At 52.4% G+C, this 16522-nt stretch overlaps 2 protein-coding genes across 2 annotated transcripts in view; both read right to left on the bottom strand.

The window, feature by feature from the left end:
* Nucleotides 1–4734: 4734 nt before the first annotated feature.
* On the bottom strand, nucleotides 4735–15012 carry CATSPER4 (cation channel, sperm associated 4). The gene is made up of 11 exons (XM_004678648.1): nucleotides 14941–15012; nucleotides 14757–14831; nucleotides 14192–14335; nucleotides 10774–10875; nucleotides 9071–9168; nucleotides 8794–8914; nucleotides 8456–8589; nucleotides 6774–6951; nucleotides 5812–6023; nucleotides 5321–5486; nucleotides 4735–4788 (listed from the first exon to the last, which is right to left on the bottom strand). Exons 1-11 carry the CDS (start codon nucleotides 15010–15012, stop codon nucleotides 4735–4737), a joined length of 1356 nt encoding a protein of 451 aa, XP_004678705.1.
* Nucleotides 15013–15662: 650 nt separating this feature from the next.
* CNKSR1 (connector enhancer of kinase suppressor of Ras 1) overlaps nucleotides 15663–16522 on the bottom strand; it is an 8990-nt gene continuing 8130 nt past the window's right edge. The window contains 2 exon segments of the mRNA XM_004679391.2: nucleotides 15663–16076; nucleotides 16078–16260. Coding sequence (XP_004679448.1) covers nucleotides 15972–16076; nucleotides 16078–16260 — 288 coding nt within the window. The 3' untranslated portion in view covers nucleotides 15663–15971.

The raw sequence follows: 16522 nt of genomic DNA, 5'->3' as shown, positions 1-16522 counted from the left end.
GGCGGCCAGGCGAATCTTTAGGGAACCCCATCCAACCCGTGCCACCTCCGATCGACACTCCCACCTGAAGCAGGGGGTCAGGTTGTGACCTGGGGGCCGGGAAGCGTGGCCGTTGCTGGCAAGCCTCAGGACTCAATCTGTGCCTGGGGTCAGGTCTGGCTTAGTCCCTGGTCAAGTGTGTGACCAGGCTTAGGTTGAAGGATTACGAATCAATCTTGCCTCCCTACCCAGACTCAGTGCCGGGGAAAGAAATTACGTTAATTTGCATTTATGCATACTTGAACAATCAACTTGGGAAATTGTTTAAAAGGAGGAACGAAACCATCAGCCACAAGATAGTGGCATTCCAGGTCTCTGGAAACCTAACTTGGAAGAGGAAATTGTGTGACTTAACTTGGAAGTATCGGGCATAAAGTTAATTACTAAAACTTTTCTCAAGAGGATGGATTTGGGAGATGTTTTCTGAAGTTTTATCCCCTGCCTTCTTTTACAACATTGTAAGGTAATATATAGGTGGCATAGAATAGGTTTAATGGATAATGTATGATATGAGAGATGAATTTAGAGGTATAGTTTTATTAAATATAAATGGTGAGGATCAGTGTCTAAATGAATATGCTTGTGTGCTAGGGGGTACGAAATACCCACTTGATGACTTTTGTTTTGTGAGAAGTATCAATGAGAAAGGAGGAATGCATGTAGAAGATTGGGAAGAATGGGGAAATTTTGAAGAGTTGATTGGAATGAAAGAGAAAACAGACTGGAAACACAGTAAGATGCTGAGGTTTAAATTTACAGACGGTACATTTGTATAATTTTCTCCCATGGATGTCTGTATTTTAAAAATAACTTCATTATACTATCAATTTTCAAATTTGAATGACTCCTTGTCTAAAGACTTGTGCTAACTGAAGAGAATATTCAGTTTTTAGATCTAAGGTATTCTTAAATATTTGTTGTTATTAAATTTTTAAGGCTTTGCTTTTTTTTTTATAATATAATAGTTTACTTTTACATCATTTTGTGTCTTTTTCCATCTTGGTTGTAATCCCCGTGGGCTTCCCACCACCAATTCACCCGGGTGCTATCATCATAGTCCAGTGCACTCCCCCCATTTTTTATCCCATTCCCCACTCCACCCCCATAAAATGTAAAGACTAGCATATTTTAATAAAATAATCAACAACTATTCCGTCGACTGGAGCTGGTCAAGCTCCAGGAACTTGGAGCTTGAAATGAGAGTCATAAGAGTCTCCATGTTGAAGTAGAGATTAACTAGTTAAGCTGTTTCATTTTACATTCAGGGAACTGAGGCCCATAGAGAATAAGGTGACTTCACACACACATTTCTCATAAAATGCTGAAGCTTTCTGGTCAGGTTACGGAGAAAAGGAGTCAGTAGAATTCCTTGCTGTTTACACCAAACCTCTCGGTACTGCCCCCTACCATACTGAATGGCCGAACCCCCTCTTTGTAAGAATTAGAGATGGGAAGAGAAAGTAGGATGACGCACAGCCACAGGCTCAGAGACCATGTGCCTTACCAGTTGGGGTGCACATGGGTTCTAGCTTTACCCCCAACCTCAGCAGTACAATTCTCTCATGCACTGCTGGGAGGTGAGAGGCAGAGAGGGTGGCTGACTTCGTTTACGTCACACAGAGTTGAGCTGAGCCAGAATCCAAGACCAGCACGTGGCAGTGCGTGTACTCCCGGCCCCCTGGGTACCAACCTGCCGGACTCCTGTTGCTGGATTCTGAAACCACATGGAGACAAAGACTGAACAAAACAGAGGGAGGGCGCGTCGGGAGCTCGGCTCTCCAGGCGCTCACGACCTGGGACCTCCCTAGCTCGAGTCCTCCCAGGCGGACTCTTGACAAGTCTATGGGAGACACAAACTTAAAAGTTGCGCCCTCTCCCACCCAGCCAGGCTTTGCCAGAGACCACAGAAGGGCCCAAAGGCGGATCACCAAAAACCCGCCCTTTAAACCAATCACAGGCCCCGCCCCCCCGACCCCGCCCCTGGCAGGGCGGACCAATCCCTTTGCACCTCAGTCTCCCGCCTCTTTAACCCCGCCCCCGGCGGCCGCCCGGCCGGGATCCCAGTCCCGCGCTGGCTGCCGCGACTTGCCCGGAGCGCTGAGGCAAAGCCCGGGAGCCGGTCCCGGGCGCTCCCGCTCACCGGCTTGCAGGGACGTCCCGCCTTCTTGTGGCACGGGGCCACTCGACAGCAAAGGTAGAGCGTATCGCTCGTCAAGAAGCGAATCAGACTGAAGGCTGAAGTTGGCTGCTGGCCGGCAGCTGTGGGGAGAGGCTGGTCCTCGAGTGTTAGGAGTCCCGGCCCGGGGGCCGCGGTGCGAACGACAGACACTGATTTCTCCCGTTTTACTTACCCCTCCGGTGTGGACGCTGGCTCTCATGCCGAAAACCTTACCACCGTGTTTCTTTCATCCTTCTATCCGTCCTGGGAGGAAGAACTTCCTCTCCCCTCTCCTCCCTTCCTTTCCTGCCCCACTCCCCTCTTCGCCCTCCCCACTCCTCTCCCCTCCCCCTCTGTCTTTTTCCTTTCTTCTCCTTCTCCAGTTCCCCGTCAATTATCATTTTGCTGACGTGACAGTAGCAGTTCATGGCCAGGTGACCTTTTATTTTTCTTTATACTTTTGTAGTGTTTGGGTTTTCCTCTAAGGTTCTCTATTTTAAAAAACTTTGCTTCTGTCATCTTCGACACAGATTCTCCTGGGCCTTCACAAAGTTATGGTGTCCACTCTGGCCTCGGCCTCGTCTTAGCTGTACTGATAAGCCCCTCAGACTCACCAGTGGGTATACTAGCTGCCATGGCAGGTACAGACCCCACTGCCAGCTGGGTAATTACCCAAAGCACAGACTCTGAGTGCTTTGAGGGGAAACTTGACTGGTCCTAGGCAGGGAAGAGGGTCTTGTCGTCCTCGAGGAGCTGGAGATTAGGGCTGTTGAATGAGCACTGTTGTCTCAGGTGACTGGGCTGTTGCAGTGCAGCACTGGGGCCGAGACTGCTCTGTGCAAAGATGTCTGTACCGCGCTGTGCTGTGGAATCCTGAGAGTCAGTGGTTCTCATGGGCCTGGCGATGTCATCACGGCTGAGTGTGTTTGAGGCTGATACTGCTGTCATGGTGGATGGCTCAGAGCTGCTGCGCTCTTAGTTGTCTGTGAGCTCATGCGTTCACCTGTAGAGAAGCCCTTGTTTCTACTGTTGAAGGAGAGACCTGAAGTTGCGGATGAACACACCTTAGTCTTCTGTGGAGGCTGTTGTTTTTGACACTGTTTGATTTTTACCTCATCTGAATAAGGTGCTTCTCTAATGCCCAGGCATTGAGGTGTGCTGAATCCCACAATGAAACTAAGGTCAGGACTATAATTCCTACTTGTCAGATGAAGAAATGAGGCTCAGACAAGTGAAGACATCTGCCCGAAGTCACGTAGCTGGGAAGTGGTGGCATTGCACTTGGAAGTGGGACCCTAGAGCCCGATATCGTCCAGTGGCATTGCCTCACAAAGCGTCACTGTCATGGCTGAAATAGCCACTTTGGGGAAAATTGATGTCAACATAGAAGGTGCGTGTGCTGACCCTGGACACCTGAGCAGATGCGTGTGCACGTGTGCACCTGAGCCTAGGAGGAAGGGGCTGAAGGGCAGCGTCATGCTGGGGAAAGGGGCTCCGGTTGCTGTCTCCCTGCTGGCTTGTCCCCCTGCTGACCACTAAACCCTGTTAAATGACACCAAGGACTCCAAAAGCTGTTTCACACTGCGAGAACTGCTAGCAGAGAACCTACCAGGCCTGGGGTGGTGGCAGAACAGTGAGGCAGGGGGCTGCTCTTTGCTGGACAAGGGCAGAGGAAGGCAGCAGGGGTTCGAGCCCCTAGGCCTCAGGACTGGGCCAGTGTAGGAGGAAACTAGAGCTGCAGAAACTCCAAACTAGTGGCCTGACCCACCTGGGAAAGATCTCAGAGAGGAGGAGGCAGCTCTAGATAAAACGGGGGGACTAAACAAAGAAAGCTCCCTGGAACAGATGAGGAAGCAAAGCCAGAAGCCCCCTGGACATCCACCATGTTCCTGCCTCCAAATTCTGCCAAATGCCCCAAGGTGTTCAGATAATTTTAGGGGTTCTCAACTGTAAGGAGCACACTTTGCCCCTCAAAACTTGGGGCACTAAGGACAGGGATTATGTCTTTAAGCCAGAAATTTTCAGGGTGTGGATTATCCCATTAGACTGGATGTTCTGCAGGGCAGTCAGTGACTCATCTATCAGGCAAACAAGCGTTGAGGGGCAAGATCTATCTTGCCCATCAGACCTGGGGCAGGGTTCCCTAAAATGTAAGGGATGTACCTGCCAGACACTTGATCCCAAAACAAAACTTTATTGTTAACATGCAGGTGCCTGGCCCCACTGGCCTCACCTTTCTCCTCTCGGTGCTTGGGCACATCTAGTCCATATCTAGCTCTTGCCAAGAGCAAAGGATCAGGGATGCCCATTCTCAGACCAAGGCCTGGCTGTCTTGGTCAGCACCCTCTTCTTCACTTAGGCTCCGACTCTCATCCAGCACTCTTCTCCATCCTGGCTTCTCTGGACCTGGTATTCCAGGCTTCTGCCCAGGTGTAAGAGCATGGGCTCAGGCCAGGCTGTGCCAAGTCATGCTAGTGATGCAGGAAGTTGCAGCGGCTAGACGCGTGCGTGCAGGCCCCTTGGCATCCTCCTGCCTCTCAGCGGCTGGCCTTACGTTTATTAAGGAGCATATTTGTTGTAGATTCCTGAACCTGCAAACAAGAGGTCTTGTCAATTCCCCCATCCTGACATGCCAACTCTACCTTACCCTCCCCGCTCCAGCTTCACCAGCTGCCCAGCCAGGCCTCCCAGTGAAATTCTTTAAATCTCGCCAAGTGTTCCCTCAGAACTTGGGCACCTAGATGGTGGACATTCACAAGGCTCCAGGTCACCCTGGCCCGATCAGATGGTGTGGGAAGCAGAGAAAGAGACTAATGTGGGTAAGGCTCTTTCGCACTCTAAACAAGACTCAGGGGTCCTCTTACCCCAGATCTACCACTAAGCAAGAGCTGAGTTGGCTCAAGCACTCCGAGCACAGGAAGCTAGGAATGGAAGCAGCTCCAGAGGGTGGAGCCTCTGGGTAAGGAGTGGCAGGGACCTAGCCAGGTTGGCAGTGACTACAGGTGTGATTGGGAGTTTAGGGGGCTGGATCATGGTGTAGACAGAAACTTTAGCTCATGGGGCAGGCCTGGGCCAGGTCAGGCAGGGGGTAAGCCCTCCTTGGGTGGCAGAGGGAAGCAGCACCTTGTCTCTTGTGATGAGCGCAGTGATCAAGTCCTGCTGGCGGGTCATTTCACGGATGTCTATGGAGGACCCGCTCTCCAGCGACAGGCTCAGCGACCAGTGCCTATGCATCAGCTCCTCCTCCTGCTCCTGGTTGAAGCGGATGGAGCGCACCTCGTCCACTATACTGGGGGCGGAGGGGTGAGGGTGTTCCACCAGTTGGGAATCGAGGGAGGGAGGAGGAAGAAAGGGGTAGTCCTCCCACCTCTTCCTTGACACCCCCCTTCTCACACTCCCCCCACCCTCCCTTTTCACGGCGTAGAGATCCAGGCCAAGCTGTATACTCCTGTGACACAGAACACTTAGGTCTGGATCCCGGCTCCTCTGCCTATAGGGACAAGTCACATAACTCCACTGGGCCCCAGGGTCTGCATTATAAACACCCAGGAGAATCTGGGGCACTGCTCGACAATGACTCAGGGACTCAGGGGCACCCCCAGTACCACCCCTACTCATTGAGCTCATCTCGAATCTCCTTGTACTGCTTCAAGTTCTCCTGTATTGCCTCCAGCACCAAGAAAAAGTTGTCACAGGTGTTTTCTGAGAGATTTGACAGGGGGGCCCCCGTAAGCGGTTCCTGGGGGAGGCCAGACTTCTCGGAACGGGCGACCACACAGTGCACCAGTGGCAGCTTATTACTCTTATCCTGATCCAGGTCACCCATCTGGGGAGAGGGAAAGGAGAAGATAGGGACAGCTCAGCAGGCCCCTCTCCAACCCTTCCTATCGGCTTCCGGTCAAATGAGCCTGTCTCTGGACACCAGGGTTCCAATGTCCCTCTCTCTAGCTCCAATCAATCTTTGCCTTCTTATCTTGCTATGGATGCTCAACTTCAAATGCACAATCCTTTCCCCACATCTTTGGAAATTCTCAACCCTTTAAAAAAATGTAGGGTCCTTCCCCTCACCATTTCACAACTGATAAACCCTATCGAGTAAACTTCTAAAGTCATATCTACTCTTAAATCACAGCCCAGAATCCTTGACACATTGGCAAGTTACCCTCCTTCCCATGCCCACCCTCTCGGAAAGTTATCCTTTAATCAATAATACTATTGCTAATGAACATCTTTTGAGTTCCTAATTTATTCCAAGTACCATTCATTTACCCAGATAATTTCCATCTTTCTCCTATGAGATAAATATCTATTGAAGAAATTAAAGCTTAGATTGGTTAAATGCCCTAAGATCACTGAGCTGCTCAGTTTTGAATTGCCAAAGAAACAAGACACCCTCAGAAGCCCCTTGAGTTGGCACTCAAGGATGGGGAATATTGCTCTTGGGGATAAGGTGTGGCTTTCCGCAGACCTCTCAGTGAAGGAACACACGTGCACACATGCATACACACACACACGCGCTCCGCTCACCGCTCATAGATACACACCCTTCTCCTTCCTGTCCTCCCACCCCATGTACCTTGCTGAAGTTCATTTGATGCAGTTGCCCCTGCTGCTCTCCCGCCTTCATCATTAACTCCAGATTGGTGGTTACCACAACAACCAACAGGTTGATGCCAATGAAGGCACCGATGGTGATGAAGATGGCAAAGTAGATGGCACCCCCAAACTCCACTGAATATTCCCTCTTTTCCATCCTGGAGGTGACAGGGAGGGATCCTGTCATCTCCCTGGACCTGTGAGCCTCAGTTTCCTCATTTATGAAGTGAGATTATTCAAGGCCTATTAGAATTCTGCTGCCTCCCTGCTACTTGTGTAAACATCCCAGGCCTCTCAGGTTTATGGCTGATTTGGGCAAATGAGAAAGGCATTGTGGAGGTTTAGACATACCTGACATGGCTTTTTAAAAAATTTTTTTAGATTTATTTTATTTATGCATACAGAACTGGGATACAGGCCAGAGGTGTAGGGGTGTAAGAGGATTCACCAAAGACAAAGTGGGGAGCAGAACAGTCAGATCTACTGAAATACACTGCTGAGGGGAGTAGCAGGCGAGACAGGAGAGGTCTGCTGCACCATGTGGGTCACCTCACTGGCTGGGTTGAACTCGTGCTGCAGTGGCTGCAGATAGCTCCATAGTGCTACTCTTTAACCCGGTGCACCACCAAGGAGGGCCCATCTGACATGGCTTTAAAGCTGAAGCAGGGGACCGGATACAGAAGCAGACAGAAACAGCAGCTGCACTGTAGCGAGCATGTGCTGCATGTCAGACAGTGCCAGACCTGCCCGATGGGGATTATACATCGTACTGTTAAATTTAATTGGTTGGTTATACCCTTTATTTATTACCTTCTTATTATAAAAAGTAATGTAAGTTTATGATAAAAAGATCAGAAGGAAATGATAAAGGAAGAAAATTCCTACTGTTCATGCCTTGTTGTAAATCTCCCATATAGTGTTGCCTCACTTCTCTCTTTCCTTCCTCCCATCTCTCCCCTGCCTGTCTGTCAGTCTGTCTCTCTCCCAGGCTCCATGCTAAGATAAGATATTACAGATTTTCTCTATGGCCCTCACAATAATCTGGGAATAGTTAATAACCCCCCTGGATAGATGGTGGAACAAAGACTCAAAAACCCTGTCCACCTTTATCATGCTTTCTGTGCTTTTCCCACTACTGGGTGGTAATTGGTAATTAACACAGAAGCCCTTTCCTAGGCAGGTGTTTACTCTCACATGAAGGAGATGAAAAGAAATCAGGGGGACCTACTTCCATGGTGAGGGGGAAACCAACAGGTTTAGAGGTAATGAGAAAGATGTCAAGCGTAGAATCCAGCATCCATCTATGGCCAAAGTGACTTTAGGCAGCATGCCCCAAGTCCCCTGGCAGGCAGGCAGCTTAGTGGGCTCTAGTGTGGGTTGCCAAGCTGTCCTGAAACCTCAGGTGAACCACAGCCCTGTTTCCTTGCCCAAGGCCTACTCAGCAGGATGAAAAAAGTCTCACTGAATAAGCCCCTGGCTGGATCTTTGAGTTTCCAGAGCAAGAGTGACAGGTTTCACAAGACCCCAGCCCCAGGGTCTACATTCCCCCATTTAAATTCCTGAGCACACTTCCTGCTTAACTAACCCCCTCCCCAGGCCTTCTCCCTCCTCAGGCAATTTTTTGGCACCCGCCTTTCCTATCTGGGTCCCAGGGACACTCACTGAAAATCATTGTAGATGTCCAGCCAGCCATCCTGGGTGATGCAGATGAAGAGAGTGTACAGGGCAACCTGCATGTTCTGGAAATGCATGGGCACGGATGCACCAAAGAGAGTGACCCCAAATACAGAGAACACCTGCCAGAGAGACCGAAGACCCGTCCTGACTTCACCCAGGGGCCTTGGAGACAGGACACGCAAATGCCACGCAAATGAGCTCTGCCAAGGGAATCACAGGGTTCAGACCCACAGGTCTCTCCTCTGCTCCAGACACCCTGTATCCCCAGGGACCCAGGGGCCCAGGTCAGGAAAGGGGAGGCCTGGGCTGGGGTGGGCACTGACCAGCATGAAGAAGAGGATGAGGGCCATGATGTTGGCCATGTCGGGCACCGACTGCAGGATGACGCGGATGATGCGGGCCAGGGGCTCCACTGCCATGCACACGTGCACCAGACGCAGCGTCCTGTGGCAGAGCCTCTCAGGGATGCCCCCAGGCCCTGCCCAGGTCCATCCCTCTGCACTGCCTCCCCCATCCAGAAAGGCAGCACTGACCCCTAGCTGCTAACCACCCCCCAGCTCTTTCCCAAGGCCCACAGGTGCTCCAGAGCTTCCAGCTCACCTGAGGGTGTAGGTGATAGCGATGACATTGAGTTCATTAATGAAGAACCCCAGGAGCAAGGTAAAGATGATAAGGAAGTTGAGGATGTTCCAGCCGTCCTGGGGGGGTGGGCCAACCCCCACGGGGTCTGTAAGGCCCAGCCCAAGGGCTTCCTGGGCCTTCCCTCCCCACATTCCTGGGATCTGGGGCTCAATGTTCTTTTCAGAGCAGGGCCAGTCAACTAGGGCCAATCACTTGCCCCTCACTCTGCTGCCCCCAAACACACAATGAACATGCAGACACTTACTGTCTCATACACGTATCAGCTGCCACGCCAAGCCTGAGACGCAGAGGAGGCTGGCACACACACAGCTAGCTCCTAAGCCAAGCCCCCAGTCTGGCCACACTCTGAAAACGGCCCTGCCGGCCAGGCCACCTGAGTGTGTTGCAGTGCTCCAGGCTTTGGGTGACACACACTCAATTTATCAAGGAAAACTGCTTCCGTAGCCAGTTCCAGAGACACAGGCATATTTTGCAAACCCTTTGTCCAATAAGGTACAAACTTATAGGAGTAGAGATGGGAGATGGAAGCTCACATACATGAAAACAGCCTGTGAGAGACAGGGAAACTGGCTGGGAGAAAAGACATCTGAGTGATGTGAGCTGACAGGAGCAGCACTCACCACTGCCTCACTAGCTCGTCCATGGTGGACGGGACCACTGCCTCACTAGCTCGTCCATGGTGGACGGGACCGTGCCTGCCTCATGCCTGTGTGTGTGTGTGTGTGTGTGAACCTGTGTGTATGCTGGGCAATGCATCATCCTATTTCACGTCTGTCCTTCCAAGTGCCACTTGCACCAAGCTGTCAAAAGATAGCCACACTTTATAGACATTTTGTTCTAGATTCTACATTCTGTGTTCCATAAGATGAGACTTCTAATTCCTAGAACACTTGTAACCCTAATGATGTGCAAATGATGCCTCCTTTAAAGATATATACACTTACAGGTTTTCTTTTTTTTTTTTTTAAAGCCTCTTCTCACACACATTCTGAGATAAAGCAGATCCCTGATTCCAGAAATCCCTTCACTCTAGCAGTCCTGTTCACAAAGGATCGGGATCTTTTCTCATTTAGAGTAAGGAGTCCCATTCCTATGCAGCCAGCATTCGGAACTGCAGAACTGAGGGTAGCAAACTACCACAGTGGGGCCAGATCTCATTGGCAGCCCTTTTGGTTTTTTGAATACCCTCTGGCTAGGGATGGTCTTTATATTTTCAGATGATTGGTGGGAGTTTTTTTACTAAGAATCATATTTTGTGATGTAACGTCAGTGTCCACCAGCAGCAGGGGCCCATGAGGGCCACAGATGCTGCCTGGCCAGAAGCCTAAAATTTTTATCTGGCGCTTTACAAAGAAAGTTGGCTGACTCCTGCTCTTGAGCCCTATAAATTAAGGTGGAGCCTCTCAATCGCATGTTTCAGATAAGGAAATCAAGGTTTTCCCACGATCACAAGACTGGGGAGCAGGGACAGGGGCCGGGGAGACTGGGCTTCTGGTACAAGCAACTTTCTGCTGCATCACAGACATGCCAGGCTGTCTCTTCGCACACACGTCCTGGGACACACATACACACAGGGCCAGAGCTCAGGGCTTGGGTTGGGACTGAGTGGCTGCACTTCCTAGGGAGGAGTAGGGGGATGTAAGGAGGGCCCAGGATCTCACCTTCCAGAAAATCCAGAAGCCGTTTAACCAGCCGAGAAGAACCTCACAGATAAGGATGGTCAGCACAATTTCATCTATGGTAGAGAACAACTCATAGTGTTTCTACATGGAAGACAGAGAAAAAGAGAGGGACAGAGAGGTCAGTGCAGCGGGGCCTGGGCAAGGCCAGGGGACATCTGCAGGGGAGGGAGGGCCCACGTTCCTGCTGCTCTTCAACCTCAGGCATTTGAAGCTCCCTAGAGCTCTCTTGCCATGTTCCTGCCAGGCACTGGGCAAAACCCACGTGCGTGTCACCCCAAGTCACCCATCAGCTACCTATCTTCCAGTGAGCAATCACAGAGGGACCACTGTGTGGTGACAAACCTGTGCTCCTTGCCTACAGAGTAGGCAAGGGGTGCCCCTTACCTGGAAAGGGGCGCAGAACAGGCTCCAGGACCGGGAGGGAAAGCCCGGGCCCCGGGGTGAGGGAGTCCGCCCTCTTCTCCCTTCTCTAGTCCCAACCACCCCTGCTGTTCCAGTACCACAAATGCCCCAGGCCACGTTGACCAAACTCCTGGGGATCCCCTCACTCACGAGTCCAGGACATGTACTCTGGGTGGATGGATTGATGGGTAGACGACTTTAATGATCGTGAGTTCTATCAAAAACTCAACACATTTCACCCAACCAAAATACTCCTTCAGCACCCATGAAGTTGTCACCTCACTAGAGTGGGTGACCCCGTTAACAGCTCCTACCCCCTTGATGCCACCCCAGCAGACACCAGTCAGTCACCTTGCACCCTTCCTTTCTATCCATCTCCATGGTTAATGGGCTGGGCACCCCAAGTATTGCTGCCACACAGAGAGGCCTCCTATCATCACCCCCATCCACTGGCCAGCAAGAGGAGGGAGGTTAGGGTGTGTGGATTCGTGCTTGTTCTGCTTTCCCAAATGGTGGTCAAGGGTGTCTGTCTAAGAACTCTTTCCCCTCAGCTGACCCTTGCCCCACCCTGAGGGCCATGGGCTGTTTTCACTATTTACTGAAAATGCTTCCTGGAGTCTACCTGCCCTCTGGGAGTCATGGTCATCTTTAGCTAAGTCAAAGTTCCCCTTCTATCCACAAGCTCTCTCTGGCTCTCTGGCTCTCTGTGGCCTGCAGCGAAAGGCTCAAGGTCCATTCACGGGCCTCTAGGACTTGACCTTCATGGACTTGCATTCTACACCAGGGCTTTCTGCATTTCTGACTGCGGCCTGCAGTAAGAAATAACACTGTGTTGCTGTAACACGTGCACACTTTCTCTCCTTCCCTTCTCTCTCCCTCCCCCTCTGCAATTCTATTTTCTTCTTTTTCATTCTGATTCAGTGAAATACTCCTACTCCGTGCCTTCTGTACCTACACCTGCATGGCTTCATGGCCCATCATGGGGTGTGATGTGCCCTCCTGTACCCTCCACAGTGTGGACTATGGCAGGGAAGGGCGAGGGTGGGGGGAGACAGCTCAGCCTGCAGACCTTGGCCATGGGGTCTGCCGCCACATAGGCAAAGTGATTCTCAGCAATGTCTCAAGACTACATCCAGGGGCCTGCCCCCTGGCCACCCCTGACCCGTGCCCTCTCCTTTGTGATCCACTCTCAATCCACTCCTCCTCAGGTCCCTTTGCGCACACACACCCCATTTACTTCTGCACTTGCAGATTTTCCTCAGAGCCCTGTGTGGGCCTCTTCTCATGCAACACTCTCCCTGTGGGCCAGCCCCCTCCATTTCTTCCACCTCGATGCCGCAACTCCAGTCACCTCCATGCTAGTGCTCTCAGCAGCCTTCAGAACTGCCTCCAGGCCCTCACTAGACAGTGCGCACTTCACACAGATGCTTCAAACATTACACAACTCAAGCTGACCTCAGCTGCCTCCCCAAACCTGGTGTCCTCCCACAACTGACTGGCCCAACAAACAGCACCATTCCACAGCTTGCTCAAGGCAGAAATGTAACTTCTTGTCCTCCCTCTCTACCTGCATGAGACATTTGACGAGGTAGTGCCTAGTAAGTGCTCGCTTGGTGATGGCTTGATGCCTATAAAGTCAATCAGGAAGCTCCATGAATTAGACAACGTGAAGCTGAAAGAGCTTCACGGGCACATGACTTCGCTTCACCCTCTGCCACTGAGCTGGTCCAAGCCCCACCATCTTTTCACCTGAGCATCTACAACAGCAGGCTGGCCTGTCAGCCTACCCCCTGCCCCTCCCTGCCTGCCCCTCCTCTCCACACTGGCAGTTAGTGTCAGTTTTCTAAACCGTTTGTCTAGTCATAATGCTTCCATGCTTTAAACTCGTCCCTAGTTTTCCCATGACACGGGGACTAAGGGTCACCCTCCTTAACATAACTGAAAGACCCTGTGTGATCTGGCCACCAATCAACTTCCTGGACCCATCCATCACCATTTTAAAAATATTAATATTTTAGGGCCCTCCCTGGTAGCACAAGGTGTTAAAGCTCAGCACTATGAAGGTATCAGCAGTCACTGCAGCACACGTTCAATCCCCAGCCAGGGAAGTGACCCACATGGTGCGGCAGACCTCTCCTGTCGTGCCGCTGCTCCCTCAGCAGTGTGTTTCAGTAGATCCATCCATTCTCCCTACTCCGTCTCTGGTGAATCCTCTCAGCCCTGCACCTCTGGCCTACATCCCAGTTCTTGTGTGCATAAATAAATAAATCTTTTAAAATAATATTGACCCTCAAGGGTCAAGCACATACAAGTATTTAGTCTATTCCATGCAAGAAATGAAAACATCAAGGATAAGGACAGTCTTTCTGAACTCCAAGTTGGACACACAGGGGAGGGAGACCAGCTCAGGGCGCAGCATCTGGCTGCACGCCAAGTTGGACACACAACTCACTTCTCTGCTGTTTCTTCTGCCCACGCTTTCTTCCCCACCTGCTTGGCCAACTCTGACTCACGCTCTACTCTCAGCTTAAGTATTGCTTTCTCCAAGAAGACTTCTCTGGCCCCAGAGTTAAGGTCAATGCCTTCTGGGGGCTCCCACATGTTCTGTGTGACACTCAGGCATTTGTCACACCCCGATTGTGTCTGTCTGAGGCAGAACTGGGAGCTGCGTTCACCCCTGGAACAGCACAGTGCTGGCTCAGAGTTTCTCCCTCAGTGACTATTGATTAACACGGATGCCCTTCCCTACAAAGTGCTTGTTTGCCCGCCTCTGCCCAGACCACTGTCACCTGCTCTTCCTGCACACATACCATAATGCCAAGTGAGGTCCCTTTACCATGGAGTCTTGATCTCTAGAGCGCTGCAAAGTCAGAGCTGACAGACCCTTGTAGAGCATCTCCCTCACCCAGCATGGACAGATAGGGAACCTGAGGCCCAATGCCCCTTGCCCAGCCCCTTGTTAGGTTAGTGGGGCAGAGGTCAGCTTGGTGCCCACCTGGTGAAGGGCGGAGTTGGTGCGGAGAGCGATGGTGATGGCGTTGATCACCAGCAGCACCGCCAGCAGCAGCTGGAAGACCGGGTGTCGGAGCAGCTGCTTGATGTACATGCGGGTGATGAACTCCTCCATGTCCCAGGCATCCTGGGGGAGGGCGGGACCTTCTTCAGGCAGGCATCACCGTTGCTATTTGCGCTCAGTGAATGAGGGTGGGGGATTTTCTAGGAGGGAGGCTGCTGACAGGGCATCATGGAATGGGGTTATAAGAGTGGAGAGGAAAATGGGTCACTTCAGGGGGGATCACCATGGGGGTCATGGCAAGGAAGACTCGGGGTTCTCGCTTGATGAGTGACTCAATATATTGGGGCTCATTATCTTGGAACCACTGTCAGGTGGCTCCTCACATCCTGGGGGGTTGCTACCCGGTTGCCTATTGAGGAGGATATTCTGGGGGCACATTTAGAAGGCAGAATGCATAGTTACTCTGAGAGCCCAGTACCTCCTGGGCACAGCTGCAGAAGGGTCAGCGTGGGGCGAGGATTGCTTCAGCCCGTCTCGTCCATACCTTTTTCCAAGTGATGTCGTGGCGGTTGATGAGCACTTGATCCTCCAGCTGGACATAGGGCTCCCGAGTGCTCCTCTGCAAGATGGGCCCTCCTCAGTGCAGCCGCTGGCCCGCTGACTCAGCACAGCCCGTGTGTCCCCCCGCCCCCCAGGATGGGGCATGAAGCCAGGCAGGGGCCACGTACCATGTATTTCAAATGTCTGACATTGGTGGTGTCGGTGTATTGCTGCCACCACATTCTCTGATTATCACCCATAGCTGTCAGGCTTCTCCAACACTTCAAAGAAACTTCACTCCAAGAGGCGTGGCGCCCCCTCGTGGTGATATCATAGAGGCCTCTGTGACCCCACCTGCTGTCTGCATTCCACCAAGGAATTCTAGCACTGAGCGAGGCTCCTCCCACTGGCCTTGCAGGGTACCCCACCAAGGGAGTCAGACATTAAAGGGCTGGGCTGGGGACAGAGGCCATGGGAGCAGGTCCCCATGCAGCCAGGAGGAGACAGAGATGGGGCCCTGCACCCTTGTGTTGGAGGTGACGCTGGGCCGAGGAGAGGAGAAAGGTATTTTGCCCCAGTGCTCGCATATGCAGACCCCAACCTGGACCCATTTCCCACGGGTCACCCCATCCCATCCCATTTCCAGGGTCACCCATCTGCCTTCCATGTGAGGTGCGTTTCCCCACCCAGAGAGGGAAAGACTGGTCTCTGTTTCTCACTCTGCCCCCTGCCCAGGGGATAGGGCAGGAGGGTACCCTCCAGTCTCTAAGGGCTGGAGAGACATCCAGTTGACAGCTCTTCACCCAGTCCCCTCTGGGAATGAATCAAATTCCTAATTCTGATAAGGAAGTCAAAGACACACTGATTCATTTCCGAGAAATTAACTTTACTTGGTACTTGTGGACAGAGAAGAACATGTGTGTACTGACTCATCTGGGGAGCAGGGAAGGGCAGGCTTGTGCTCCCGAGGTTGGGGACCAGGGGCGGGGGGAGAGGACTTGCAGCCAGACCTTCCTGCTCCTCTGGCAAGGGAGGGGTGGAGTGGCACAAAGCCCACTTCACTTCACCCCACTCTAGAGGAGAGAGGAGCAGAAACAACAGAAGCTGAGGCAAAGGGCATCAGCATGGAGTGAAGCTATGGCCCACGCTCCAGCCTTGAGCAGAATCCAGCACTCAGAGGCCGGGGAGGGAGGTGGCCCTCAGGGCCAGAGCCCAGGAACTAGGCTATTAGTGGGGGCCAGAGGTCAGGAGGTCGGAGGTGGCTCGCTGAGGTCAGGGGGCAGAAATGAGGCTGCTCCTTGGGGGCCAGAGGATAGGGGGTGGGAAGAATGTTCTCTGGAGTCAGAGGTAGGGACTCGGGAGCTGCCTTCCACCTGTACCACGCCCCAGGCCGCCAGGCCCTCGGAATAGAGGTCCTGGTTCCGCTCCTTCCACCTTCGGAACTTCTCCCCCGTCAGCTCAGGGTCACCTAGCACTTCCTCCAAGGCCTGCAGCTCCTGCATCTTTGCCTGTGAGGGCGATAGGAGCCAAGGAGCCATGACCACCCAGGGTGGGGCACAGGAGTCCGCCTCCCACTGGCCCGTTCCAGCCCGCATTCACACATGGAGAGCCTGGAGCTTGGCCCCTGCACAGCAGAGCCAGAGGAGCGCCAGGCCCCCGCCCGCCCTGCTGGCCCCCAAGGCCTGCAGCTCCTGCATCTTTGCCTGTGAGGGCGATAGGAGCCAAGGAGCCATGACCACCCAGGGTGGGGCACAGGAGTCCGCCTCCGAC

The sequence above is a fragment of the Condylura cristata genome, unplaced genomic scaffold, assembly GCF_000260355.1.
Source record: "Condylura cristata isolate star-nosed mole 26May11 unplaced genomic scaffold, ConCri1.0 scaffold00008, whole genome shotgun sequence".
Classification (NCBI taxonomy): Eukaryota; Metazoa; Chordata; class Mammalia; order Eulipotyphla; family Talpidae; genus Condylura; species Condylura cristata.
This window is presented reverse-complemented; position numbering and strand designations above follow the sequence as displayed.

Coding starts and splice junctions, on each gene's coding strand:
- CATSPER4 (XM_004678648.1), bottom strand. CDS start 15,012: ATGGGTGATAATCAGAGAATGTGGTGGCAGCAATACACCGACACCACC. Junction 8,590..8,793: donor TCATCCTCTTCTTCATGCTG/GTCAGTGCCCAC, acceptor TCTCTCTGGCAG/GTGTTCTCTGTATTTGGGGT. Junction 6,024..6,773: donor ATCAAATGAACTTCAGCAAG/GTACATGGGGTG, acceptor CCCTCTCCCCAG/ATGGGTGACCTGGATCAGGA.